Here is a 13,986-nt window from a genome sequence, read left to right as displayed (position 1 = left end):
ATAATTTTTCTTTCATATGACACTTTATTTTTCAGAGAAATCAACTCCTTGCCTGGTTTTCCTACTGGCACCACCCTCAGTAGGGGATCAGGTTCTTCCTCTTCCTTCACCCACAGTCCGTTCAAAGTCAAAGTGCCATAAAATCGTGCGTCAATACTCCAAGAAGGTGTTGGAACAATCTTTGCTGACTCTACTGCGAGCTGCGGAGAATGACGGATCACTGACAGGCAGGCAGGCAAGTACTGTTTATTCATTTTAAGATGTATGTTTTATTTATTAGAGATCTTTTCATAAACATTTACTGTTGCTTTTGGTGAAAGTCTATCTTGCTATTATTATGTTTTTGTTTGTTTAGGGAGCAGAAAGGGTAAAATGGCAACGTTGAGAAAGGTGCAAATTTTGTATTTTGTTTATATAATCATGTCTATGTACTGTATATATTAAGCCCCCATGTTTTGATGTACATGTTCATTAACTGTCTGTTTAGGGAGAGTGGGTATGGTTGGACAGAGAAATTGGGGTCCCCATTGGAGCACGGGTCAAAGTAACCCCATCAGGTCAACGCTTTTTGGTGGATGATGATGGACAGGTAGATATCCATTTATCTTCAGTAAACACATATGGTGAGCTTGTGTGTTTTTTTTTTAATAATATACTTCTTATTTTAGGAGCAATGGCTTTCTCCGGAACTGGAGGCCAGTGTCAGGATCATGCACCCAACATCAGTGGAAGGAGTGGACAACATGATCAAACTCGGAGACTTGACGGAGGCCGGACTTCTGCGAAATCTCCAGCTAAGACACAAGCAAGGCATCATCTATGTAAGACTGTACTATATAGTTATAAAAATGTATATACTATACTATGTTTAAAATATTTCACATAAGGCAGAAGATAAAACATCAATAGCTCATGTAAAAATATTTCTTTTACAAACCAACTTTCTGTTTTGTTTAGACGTACATTGGGTCCGTGTTGGTGGCAGTAAATCCTTACCAGAGTTTCCCATTATATTCATCTGAACAAGTAAACATTTAAAATCTGCCCAGATTTAAATTGCATTGAGTTGATCTACTAAAATATTAATTCTTCATTCTAGATAAAGTTGTATCATGGGCGAAAGCTTGGAGAACTCCCTCCGCACATCTTCGCCATTGCTGAGGCCTGCTACTTCAACATGAAACGCCATTCGAGGAACCAGTGCTGTGTAATCAGGTCTGTTTAAATCAGGTATAAACACACAGTCAATTTAATTGTAATTTTTGCTCATTATAAAACTATTGTTTTCAGTGGAGAATCTGGAGCAGGAAAAACTGAAAGCACCAAGCTGATTCTCCATTATTTGGCTGCTATAAGTGGGCAGCTCTCTGAACAGGAGATAGAGCAACAAATACTGGAATCAAACCCAATTCTTGAAGGCATGTTATATTGAAAATAAAACACATTGCACTTAATACCTGAATACAATCTGAACACTGGACAACTTTGTTTTTTGCCCATATAGCTTTTGGAAATGCAAAAACAGTTCGCAATGACAACTCTAGCCGCTTTGGGAAGTATCTGGAGATCTTCTTCAATACAAGCGGAGCGATCGAAGGCGCACGCATCGAGCAGTATCTTCTGGAGAAATCTCGTGTTTGCCATCAGGTCAGCAATGTCCCACAACACTCATCATTCTTAAATTACTGCAATAAGCCTCATCAAACTTTGGAAAAGTAAAGATATGCTATATACCAGTTTTCTTCCAGAACCAATAGTGGCTGATAAAGGTTATGATAAATACATTTATAGACAATATTTAATTATTGTTTTAATACATTTACCTAACTAGAGTAACCCTTATCCCCAGACTGTAGCTTCTTATCTTTCTATAGGTTATATATGACTTAACTGTTGACCTGTATGAATGCACTATCTTGTCTCTGAGTAAAAAAAAAACACACACACCTCTGTTGTAAACGAAGGGAAAACCTGATACATTAAAAAGTCATTTGTATACAGTGACACTTATGTAAGGCATATATAATGTTTGGCTCATCTCTCTTTTCATAAAGGCTTTGGAAGAACGCAACTACCACATTTTTTACTGCTTGTTGGCTGGACTCTCAGAGGAGGAGAAAAAAGTGTTAAGCCTTGGACATGCCAAACAATACACATTTCTTGTTAAGGTAAACATTTCCTTGCCATAATTTATGCCAGATACTGTATGGGATAATATATAATTGCGGTGTATGTGTGTAGGGCGGCTGTATTCATTGTGACAGCAGAGACGATGCCAAAGACTACCAGCGCATCAGTGCAGCGATGAAGATTCTGACCTTCTCTGAGAGCCAGTGTCAAGACGTTGTGAAGCTACTAGCGGCCATTTTACACCTTGGAAACGTGAACTTTGATGGTAAGTGGTTTTCAAATACCGGAATATAGAACTGTGTAAAGTTTATTGCAAGGTAAAGCTGTGCAGTCCACTAAAACAGATACATAAAGATACTTGACAATTTTCACTTTACCTGATATTAAATTCATATCTCATCCAGGAGTATTCCATAGTAACAAAAAATTTAAGTAGTGATCTAGACAAGGTTCACCCTTTGTAACCATATTAATATAACCTTATATTCATTTTTATGTTTCATCTCATCTTGTTAGCAAACACTCAAAATAACCTGGACACCTGTGATGTCAACAAATCAAAGCACTTTAACGTAGCTGCGTCACTGTTACAGGTTTGTGAAAATGCTCTCAAAGCTCTTAAAAATGTGTTTATAAGATTTGTTAAATGTCAATAATAATCTTTTTGCAGGTGCAGAAGTCCTCTCTGGCCAACAGTTTGACCCAGCGCTCCTTCTTGATGAAAAGGGAGAGAGTGACTAAGCCCCTGAGCTCTGAACAGGCATCTGACTGTAGGGACGCTGTCGTAAAGGTAACTCTGAACTGAAACCTCTGCCAGTTTCCTTATTAGTTTACAATCAAGGAATGACTAAATATTCACATGTGGAGGTTTACAAGCTTGACTTCTATGTTATTTTGTTAGGGACAGGGTTCATTTTCTCAAGACATTTTAATTTAGTTTTAGTGTTCTGATTAAAATTGCTTTGTCAAAATGGTGTTCTTAATGTTAGTTAACCAAACCTGTAATAGTTTTAGTCAACAACAAAATATATATTTATTTTCACAAGGATTAATTGTATTCATTGCTTCAGGGGACATGTAGAGACGTGATGCTTGGATGCTGAGTTTGGTCTGGTTTGACAAAATATGACAACAACGAAAAACATGACGAAATATTTTAGTTGATAAAATACGTAAAAATTGGTTTGGGACAGAGAGCTTGGACACCAGCTCTAACTAAATACACATATATATATATATATATATTTTATTTTTTTTTTTCTAATTCAAGGCTATCTACAATAAACTCTTTACATGGATAGTGAGTAAGATAAACACTGTAATTTACGAGAAGCTACAGACAAACCGCAAATCCTCCTTCCTTTCGGTGGGACTGCTGGACATCTTTGGCTTTGAGAACTTCAGCAAAAACAGGTAAGTGCATCAATGTTATGTTTGTATGCTAATAGGGGGACTTAAATTGACTTGCATTCATTTCCTGGAGACTGATCCCAACCTTAACCATAGTCGGTACTTGCCTAATCTTAACCTATTTTAACCCACATCTGAACTTTAAACCATGGTGTTGATCTTCTAGTAAAGGATTTACATCACAGGGACCTCATTTATATCCCAATAAGGAAGGGAGGTCCCTGTGATGTGAGGCACTAAAATCTTTATAAATATTCACCCATTAATTTTCACATTAATTGCAACAAAAAAGTACCTAGAAATAAATTATTTGTGTGTTTTATTTTGCAGTTTTGAACAGCTTTGCATTAATTTTGCCAATGAGAAGCTACAACAGTTCTTTGTGGGCCATATTTTTAAACTGGAGCAGAAGGAGTATCTAAAGGAAGATATTGTATGGAACAACATCAGCTTCAACGACAACCAAAACATTTTAGATCTACTCGCTGTAAAACCATGTAACCTGCTGGCTTTGATTGATGAGGAAACCCGTTTTCCAAAGGTTGTGGCTTGTTGACTGATAAAAGATCCATGATATATTTCTGTCTTACTATATTCATACTTGTTTTGGTGGCATGCAGGGCACAGATGGCACCCTGCTAATGAAGTTGAACAGCCAGCATAAACGAAGCAAACTCTACATCCCCACTATGACTGAGCATGAAACAGATTTTGGGGTTTTTCACTTTGCTGGTGTGGTCTACTACAACTCTCAAGGTAAACAGTCTCTTGGCTTGTGTGTGGTTTTAATAGTCTGATTTGAAACAGTTGTTATTTTTTTTCTGTAGGATTTTTGGAGAAGAACAGAGACGCGATCAGCTTTGATGTGATCAAAATGGTAGAATCTTCCAAAAATAAGTTGCTCCGTCAGATTTTTGAGAGTGAACTTTCTGTGAATGGACTCAATGGAGTCAAAGTGACCAATAACCAGAGGATCATGATGAAACCTCCAACCCCACTCCGAGTAAGTCTCAACATTACAGTACTATGCATTTTTACTATAAACACAAAAGTATGTCAGTGTCCATGTATATGATTTGGTAATATTATCTTTTTTTTTTTTTTTTATTTCCGTATAGGGCGTGACTGAGAACCGTAAACAGGTGCAGACTCTGAGTGGTCAGTTTCGGCAGTCTCTGGACTCTCTCATGAAGGCTCTGTCTGCCTGTCAGCCATACTTCATTCGCTGCTTCAAACCAAATAATGATAAGCAGTCTGAGGTAAACTATGGCCAATGATTAATGGTACTTTGATTAAGAATCAGTCTGTAGTACCTTTAGATATACAAATGGAGCACAGCTAATTTCCTTCTTGGCTTCATTCATCTGTCCATAAAACAAACTGCAGACAAGTTTCCTGGTTTATAGGCGCCACTGGAAAAGTGTAAAGTACACTTTTGTTACGTATTAATTGATCATATCTGCATATCCCCACTTAATCAGCTACTGTTTGCTGACATCACATTTGCTGAAAAAAGTACATATTTTAAAGGACTTATTAACTATGTAGTGAAATGTTTAAAACAAAAGGAATTGGAAATAAACAAAAAATAATTGAACAATTGAAGACACTGATTTTCATTTGGTCTTTGTCTTCCTTAACTACCTTTGACATAATGAATTAAGTTTATCGGTTATAAATTAAACTCTTTTTTTTTTCTCTTCATATTCAGTTTTTTGACAGAGAGCTATGCGTACGGCAGCTACGATACTCTGGAATGATGGACACAGTCCACATCAGGAAACTGGGATATCCCATCAGACACTCCTTTGTGGAATTCCTGAAACGATACAGAGTGCTTCTGAAGACAACCATGTGCAATCCAAACACTGTTAGTACGATGACATCTTTGTTGTCAGTGTTAATGACTTTAAATTATTTATGCAATAAACGTCTGTTCATCATAATTAATGTGTCCAGCAAACTGCTGCGGCCTGTTGTGAAGCAATCTGCAAAGCTGTAATCAAAGGGGAGGATGAATGGAAAATGGGAAGAACCAAGGTCTTTCTAAAGGTAATAAATGCATATGCAAACATTTGAGAATTTTTACAGAATGTATGTTTTACATACAACTGTATGATTAAAACTGTATTTTCACAGGACGTCCATGACATGACCTTGGAACGGCTGAGGGAAGAAGAACTAAGCAGGGTTGCTCTAGTCATCCAGAGAGTGATGCTGGGAATCAAAGACAGGTGCACTGTCCAAAACTAAATCACCCTACACATGACCATTTGGTTAATATGTTGAGACTGAAAAAGGTCTTTGTTTTGTAGGAAGTTATTTCTGAAGAAAAGAGCTGCAGTTTTAGTTTTACAGAAACACTGGAGAGCTCACTTGAAGGATAAAGCACGAAAAAAGGTTAACTGTCATTTCATTATTTCATTATTTTGATATGACTCTTATTTTTTGTAAACTTTGTAAAGATCAGTATTATTTTTTCTCTTAATTAGATCCGGTTTGGTTTTGAGCGGCTCATAGCCACAATAAAAAGACGACAGCTGCAAAGACAATACATACAACAGCGAGCAGCAGCCATCACAATACAGTCTCAGGCATGACTATACATTTGATCTATCAATTAATTACAAACAAATGCAAACATTTAACCTTTCTTTATTATGCACTTCATTATGTGTGCAGGCTCGGGGATACATGGCGAGAAAGAAGTGGAACCAAATAAAAAGGGATAGGCAAAAGGACGAGATGAGGGACATGGGGTACTTTGCACCAACGCAGGCTGAAATAATGGACCAGCGAGACGAGATCAGTAAGAATATGTCAAGTGAGGTAGAAAAGGGACTCAAATTAATGGAGGATGCAGTGTTGGGTGAACTAACGACCGACGGAGAATCAGATGTGGATTCTGCGCCTCCGGTTAGTGATTTCACCAAAGTTAAGTTACATTATCATCCTGTATATTTATTTATTTGTTTGGAAATAGCAGGACATACCCAAGATAGTGATTACTGGGGAAGTTTCAGACCGCAGTAGGATCTCATCCATGGCAGAAGAAGAAGAAGCTGATTATTTTGAAGACGGTAGTGAGCCCTTTTCTTTCAACAAGTTCTGCGATGTTCACTTCCAGGGCAATGCCTCTCCGTCCCACATCACACACAGACTAAAACAACCACTGCTGGCCCATGACGATGAAGGGGATGCTCTGGTATCAAAACACAAACCATAAGGACTAAGGCAAAAATGACACTGGAAAAGAAAATCAACCATAATATTTACATTTCAGGCCTGTCTCACAGTTTGGTGGATCATTCTACGGTTCATGGGGGACCATCCTGAGTCCAGATCACATGACTCGGTATCACTGGCATCCAGCACAATTTCAAGTCCAGTTCCAAGCCGACAGGGCAGAAGGCTGAGCAACCTGGTGGGGATAGACGCGGTAAAGATAAAATATCTTGTCACTCTATACCTAAAAAATGCAAAATTTTTGTACTGGACATATTTCAGTGAGTACTTAACCATCAAAGTTCAATCTGTATATGTTGATTTTGTGAAATTATTATTTTTTTTATAAATATTTATATAAATTTATAATATAAAAAATATATTTTATTTATGATTTCTTTGTCTTGCATTAGTTTGTGTGACAATACTTTGTTTATAGCTATTATTGAGAAAAAACAAGAAGAAGTTTGGAGGAGGTGGAACAGGGAGAAAAGCATCCATGATCCCAGAAGAGGTAAAGTAAACTAGTAAATTCATTTAGTGTGTTTTTTTTTTCTCTGGGAAATATTTTACCAAATGCATTTGTACAACAGCCAGAAGACGTAAATGAAGATCTTCTGATAGGAGAGGGCCCTACTTTAGATCGACCAATGACTTCTTTGGAAAAAGTGCACATTATTATTGGATATGCATTATCCAGACCAGGAATCAGGTAACACCATGTACTGGGAGTATACACAAAGTGTAAAAAAAATAACTGTTTGTGATCATTTGTCTTACAGAGATGAGATTTATTGTCAGATCTGTAAACAGCTGGTCAATAATAACAAGAGCCACAGTCGTCAACAAGGCTGGCTCCTTTTGTCCATCTGTCTTGGGATCTTCCCTCCTACAGAGCTCTTCATGCAGGTCTGAAACCTTTAAACTGAAACTTCATATTTAGCCCTGTGCAAGATGCCTTATTCACTTACTGTTATAGATTGTAAAGTAATCTCAACTGGAAATACAACTTGATGACCATGAGTGCTGTGACTCACACCCATGAGGCTCACTGATACAGTGCAGTAAAACAAATATTATGGAAAACAGATAAAGATGACTTCTGAAAATATGGTCATCTTCAATATCAAAGAAAAATAACACAAAAAAAATTAAAATACTTTTACTATACTAAGTACTTTTTTACTAAACTAAATACTGTTAGTTTCAACTTTTCTGCAAATAATCAAAACCTTCAGGCTATCATCCAGAATAACTTTGCTGTATTGGACCTTCATGCTTGTTTCAGTGATTATGGGAACGTAATTCTGTCCTAACTAGGAGCATGAAGTTACTTATTATTCATGTCTCATGTTTCTTAGTACCTGGAGACCTTCATCCGCAGAGGTCCAGACGGATACAGAGAGTACTGCTCTCAGCGTCTGAAGCGTATCAAGACTAACGGAGAAAGAAAAGAGCTGGCCTGTTGGATTGAACTGGAGGTAGCAAATAATTTGCTAACAGATAACTTAATTCAGTTTTTCATCTCAAAAATAAGATTAATGAGAGCTTTTTATTTTTCATCAGGCTGCCAGGAGCAAAAAACCCATTGACACCTCAGTGCTGCTGATGAACGACCAGACTGTGAAAGTGAGTCTGGACTCTGCGTCCACTTCAGCTGAAGTCTGTCAGACTGTGGCCAACCAGATCGACCTGACTGACACCTATGGATTCTCTCTGTACATGAACTTTGAGGAGAAGGTGAGCCATCTCTTTCTCTCTATGCAGCAGTGTCACAGTTTAAATTGGATTCATCTCTCTATATCATTTGTATTGTCAGACATGGTCCTTGGGCAGTGGTGGGAGGCATGTTTTGGATGCAGTGTCGCAGTGTGAGCAGGAGATGAGGAGGCAGGGCAGAGAGGAGAGGAACACTCCCTGGAAACTGTTCTTTCAGAAAGAGCTATTCACGCCATGGCATGACTGCTCCCTTGACCCAGTGAGCACCACGCTCATCTATCAACAGGTCATCAAGGGAGTGAAGTCTGGAAAGTATGCCAGTGACAAGGTAAGGGACCTCACAACAATGCATTATTTAGACATTGTAATTATTATTGTAATAACCCTGATGTGATTCCCAGGAGGATGACCATGTGCATTTGGCAGTTCAACACTACTACATTCAGTTTGGGTCAGAGTATAATGCAGACAATGCCAGGAAGGTGGTTGGTGACTGTATAACCACAATTCTAATTGAAAATAAATCTATGAATAAATGGATACAACTCATCAACACTGGACATTCTCAGGTACAGTGAAAGAGTAAACAATACAGTATTTAAATAGATGTTTATTTATACTGACTTTGGTGAACCTATACATATGCATATTGCAAAATATGTACCGGTAATATGCAGTGCTATAGTGTTAAAGTGTTAGAACGTCTTCTGGGAAAAAAAGAAGTAATGCTAAATGTGTTTTCCAGGCTCTAAATTACTATGGGAGGCAAAGCCCTGATACTATAAAAGGAGAACTAGTTGACATTGCCAGACAAAAATGGCCTGTGTTCTTCTCCAGGTTTTATGAAGTTACAATGAGATCAGGTCAGTTTACTTACACAAATCAAGATGAGCATTTACGGTGTGTCAAATGTGACAAAAGGCCGCTCTGATCACCTCTGTAGGACCTGCTCTGCCCAAAAGTCGGTTTATTGTTGCTGTCAGCTGGAGTAGCATCTTCTTTCTTGACGGAACAGACAACCGCCTCCTGGAGCTGCCTTATATTGAAGTGAAAAGTGCGTCGATGAAGAAGTATGAGTCATACCCAATTTTATTCTTTATTTAATAGATTTATTTTAATAATCACAATCACACCCTATGTTTTGGATGTATGCAGGGAAGAATACCTCAATGCTGAGTTGGTCACACTGGCCACTTTTCATGGAGAGTATGTGTTGAAAGCTGCAGAGGCCGAAGAAATGACTGCACTCATACAGAGAAATCTGGAGGGACTCAGAGAACGCTCTGACTTTGCAATTGTTCTCATTGACAACAGTAAACCAGGTACTATCATCAATCCCTGTCCCAATGTCACAGTATTTTTTATTTATTTATTTATTTAAAGGACAATGTGCAGTTACATTAAAAAGATGGCTGCACCAGATTTAGCATAATGCTACTTTCCATCTGTAGTCCTAAAGCAACAATTAACACAACAATTGAAACAACAATTAACACATACAATGTAAAAACAATACGATACAAATCGGTGCAAGAATTCAAAATTACAAATTATTCAGTGTTCAGTATGGACATAAGAGTACTGCTAATAGATTTATTGTGTTTTATTATTGTGTCTGTTACCTATTCTCAAACAGAAGACCCCACTCATCTCATCTGTAGACGAGGAGATTTGTTGCAGATCAGGAAGAATGAACACCCTCCACAGGACAACATGTTTATAGCCACCAACCAAAGAACCAGCAATACTGGAGCAGTTTATAAAAGCATACTTCAGTTTCTGCCCACTCTCACTATGCCTGGCCCTGAAGCAATGGTATGTATGTTTTTTTTGTAACATTAATACCACTTAGGATGCATTTCATTCAAAAAGGACTAAAGCAGTTTTTTCAGAACCTGTTCAATCCAGGCCAAAATCAACCTGGAACAACTGCAACATCTAACATTCCTCAACCAACTGTGGCCCCTGTGTCTTTGAAAGAATTTGCACTTGAACATTTCAGGTAACACAGTGCAAGATTAATTCTTAATAATTTATCTTATGATTACCGGTATATTAAAATGCAGGGCTGTGATTCTAGCAATGTTGTTTTATTTATAATTATAACACAAAAAATAAATCAAAAGTTCTTTTTCACCTACAGGCTGCCAGGTAAAGATGTGGGGCGACAGGGGTTGCAGAGAGGAATCAAAGAGAAACTGTGGGTCAGCTCCAGAGAGCCGCTCAAACAGCCTCTCCTCAGGAGCCTGGTTCGTAACTCGGATCTCAGCTACTTAGCCTGCAACGCCTTCACTGATATCCTTATCATGCTAATTTATGTTGGTTTGACATTTTCATTGCATCCGCTTACTGCCTGTAGATAATAAAATCATGTTAGTGCTGCCTTGACAGTGTCTTTTACCTATTCTCAAATATATGGGCGACTACCCCATTAAGCAAAAGCGTAGCCCCATAGAACTGACAGACCAAATCTTCGGTCCAGCCACTCAGCACGAGGCTCTGCAGGACGAGATCTACTGTCAGATCATGAAGCAGATGACCTCCAACAATAACAGGTGTGCCTTCTATGAGTTTATTTAACCAATCCTTTTGTGACACATAGACCTTAAACCTGTGTCTATTTCCAGGCTGAGTATGTCCCGTGGGTGGCAGCTGATGTGGCTCTGTACAGGCCTTTTTGCACCCAGCTCTAGTTTAATGGTTTACACCAAACGGTTTCTGGAGTCTCGGCCCACAGACCCCCTATCTCCCGTGTGTCAGCACCGGCTGCAAGGCATGATCAGGTAAATGAACATCGGTTTACTTGCTAAGTGGTTAAGAGGTTTGGTTTAATTGTATCACTAATAACACTATAATTTTACTGTTCTTTCCTTCAGTAAGCCACCTAGGAAACTTCCACCTCATTGTGTTGAGGTAGATGCCATTCAGCAAGACAGCATCCAGATCTTCCATAAAGTCTATTTTCCAAATGAAACTGAGGATGTAAGTCTAAACAGTCTCATTTACCTGTCCACTTTAATAATTGACTGCTTAATACATTTCTGTCAACAATATTACAGATATTTGAAGTCTCATCAACAACCACAATCAAGGCTTTTTGCCGAAGTATTGCTCATCACCTCAGACTACTTTCAGCAGATGGATATGGTCTTTACTTGAAAACGCTAAACAAGCCGGTTTGATAATTTTGTTCTCAGAGGAATTAATTAATTAAATATTTTAGCAGTTTCTTTTATAATTATGTTTGATTTTGTTTTATTGATAGTTACAAAGCTTAGAAGACCAGAAGTATTTATTTGACAGCTTAAGAGAAGCTTCAGACCCTCCTAAGAAAGTGAAAAAGACAAGAGAGGGTAAGATACTGGTTAGGTTTGATATGTCACACTTTCATTTCCTTGAAAACTAATGCAATTTACTAATGTTAGGAAACCAGACTAATCTGCCCTACCTGGTCATCTTAAAGAGAAAGCTCTGGTTCAATGTGACCCCAGGAAAGGACTTGGTTGCAGATCTCACCTTTCACTTTCCACAGGTATCCTCCAGCACTGCCTGAAATCACACTTTTTCACATGTGTAGTTGTTTTTCCTTAATTTGTGTTGTATTGTCTTTCCGCATCAGGAGCTGCCTAAATACCTACAGGGGTACCATAAATGCACCAAAGAGGACATGATCAATCTTGCTGGGCTGCTCTTCAGGGTGCAGGTCGACTCAGACCGATCACAGTTTGTCATGATTCCCAAAATGCTGAAGGACCTGGTGCCCGCTGACCAGATCAAAATGATGTCCCCAGAGGAATGGAAGAAGGTAGGATTAGGTACTTCAACAAAAAGTTCAATGTACATTATGTGCAGATTATGAATACATTTGACTATTTTTGCAGCATGTCATCTCCTCCTACAACAAGCAGAGCGGCAGCACAGTTGAGGAGGCCAAGATTGCCTTCTTGCAAACAATATCAACCTGGCCTACATTTGGTTCATCTTTTTTTGATGTCAAGGTCTGTGACTCTTTGGTCATGAGGGCAAATGACTGAAAAAGCCTATGTCTTTTACCAATGTTTTTTAAACCACATCTGTTTGGCTTTGCAGCAAACATGTGAATCTAGCTACCCAACCAATCTCAGGATTGCTATCAGCAAGCAGGGTGTGGGTCTGATGGACCCAACAACAAAAGTAAGTATAGTGACTCTGACTTTTCAACCTCCATAGACTGTGTATTATGACACTTCATTCTTTCTAATGCTGTCATACTTTATAGGAGTTACTGGTTATGCATCCATTTAACCGGATCACAGGGTTTAACAGTAAAGGTGCACATTTTCAGATGACAATACGAACTCTCGTGACTGCAGTCACTTTTGTCTGTGAATCCCCAAAGGTAAGGTTTTATTTAACCTGTTTTGTGTATTGTTTAACCCAAAAGTATTGACAGAAAAGATTTATCTTTATTTTCTTTATTTTTCAGAGTGAAACAATGGCAGATTTGGTACAGTCCTATGTTAATATGTACAGTGAGCAAAGAAACATTCAACCACATAAATCGACAAACTACATAAAAAGAAACTATTTGTAAACAGCGAATCATTGTAACAAGGTATATCAGTTGTGTTTCTTGTGATTTGTTGTTTGTACAGAAGTAACTTAAAATTCAGTTTAACATGTATTAATAATGCTAGTAATAAATCAATTTAGACTTAAGATATTGTCTTTTATTTATTCAAACTGCACTTAATACAGATACAGATGCTAAAGAACCAAACCTAGTTAAATTGAACTGAATACTTTTTTTATGATGCTGAAGTGGAACTTCAACATCTCAAACTGCACATCACATATTTAGTATGCCTACTTACAGTTTACACAACTGTCTGTTGTCTGTCAAGACCCTCTCTCTGTTACTATGGAAACCATGTGACAAAAAAGGATGGCATCACCAGGTGCATATGAGGTGCAATATGTTTGTGGTATCTTCACTATGCAATAAGACTGCAAAAAACAGACTGCTGCTGGTTTAAGATAAGTCTGTCTTTATGGTGGACATATTGGCAGTTTAAGTAAGAAACATCAATGCATTCTTGGAGTCACTAGACAAGAAAGAATAATCAAATATTTCAACATATTTTACAAGTTATATTTATAAGACAGCATGTGTTGTGTACACTGCATACAGGAAGGCATACTGATGCACTGCACCAAATTTGGAACAAAGACCTTATGTCCAGACCACATCACTATCCCCCACCTGCACCTTCCCCCCACCCCTCCCACTTGCAAAGCTTTAAGGGATGTATCCTATAGCAATTAACCTAACAAATGCATAGTAATAAATATGTCTCATTAATTATGTGATTATGTGAACTACATATTGCTTGCATATTTCAACTTCTCAAGGGTTTTTATTTACTATCCTGGTGTCTACTGAATAACCTCTTTTGAGTCGCTGTCCTTTTTATTGCAATTGCAAAAACATTGACAGTGGATTACATATAGGCTAATAGCCTA

General features: G+C 38.0%; 1 protein-coding gene across 1 annotated transcript; it reads left to right on the top strand.

Annotated features, from left to right (window-relative positions):
* Window positions 1-339: 339 nt before the first annotated feature.
* On the top strand, window positions 340-13,182 carry LOC117385368 (unconventional myosin-VIIa-like). The gene is made up of 48 exons (XM_033982664.2): window positions 340-390; window positions 488-589; window positions 669-821; window positions 958-1,026; window positions 1,100-1,215; window positions 1,291-1,418; window positions 1,505-1,647; window positions 2,055-2,168; window positions 2,242-2,395; window positions 2,647-2,723; window positions 2,801-2,920; window positions 3,401-3,543; window positions 3,871-4,081; window positions 4,161-4,296; window positions 4,368-4,543; window positions 4,659-4,799; window positions 5,252-5,410; window positions 5,500-5,592; window positions 5,680-5,774; window positions 5,856-5,940; window positions 6,033-6,134; window positions 6,223-6,456; window positions 6,524-6,745; window positions 6,824-6,979; window positions 7,205-7,279; window positions 7,359-7,477; window positions 7,548-7,674; window positions 8,127-8,246; window positions 8,332-8,505; window positions 8,585-8,812; window positions 8,886-9,053; window positions 9,230-9,347; window positions 9,428-9,554; window positions 9,640-9,806; window positions 10,121-10,299; window positions 10,377-10,486; window positions 10,628-10,779; window positions 10,886-11,039; window positions 11,112-11,267; window positions 11,361-11,466; window positions 11,544-11,660; window positions 11,750-11,837; window positions 11,910-12,016; window positions 12,104-12,289; window positions 12,366-12,482; window positions 12,574-12,657; window positions 12,743-12,862; window positions 12,950-13,182. Exons 1-48 carry the CDS (start codon window positions 373-375, stop codon window positions 13,055-13,057), a joined length of 6,354 nt encoding a protein of 2,117 aa, XP_033838555.1. The 5' UTR covers window positions 340-372; the 3' UTR covers window positions 13,058-13,182.
* The last annotated feature ends 804 nt before the right edge of the window (window positions 13,183-13,986 follow it).

Source organism: Periophthalmus magnuspinnatus, chromosome 17, assembly GCF_009829125.3.
Source record: "Periophthalmus magnuspinnatus isolate fPerMag1 chromosome 17, fPerMag1.2.pri, whole genome shotgun sequence".
NCBI classification, from domain to species: Eukaryota; Metazoa; Chordata; class Actinopteri; order Gobiiformes; family Gobiidae; genus Periophthalmus; species Periophthalmus magnuspinnatus.
This window is presented reverse-complemented; position numbering and strand designations above follow the sequence as displayed.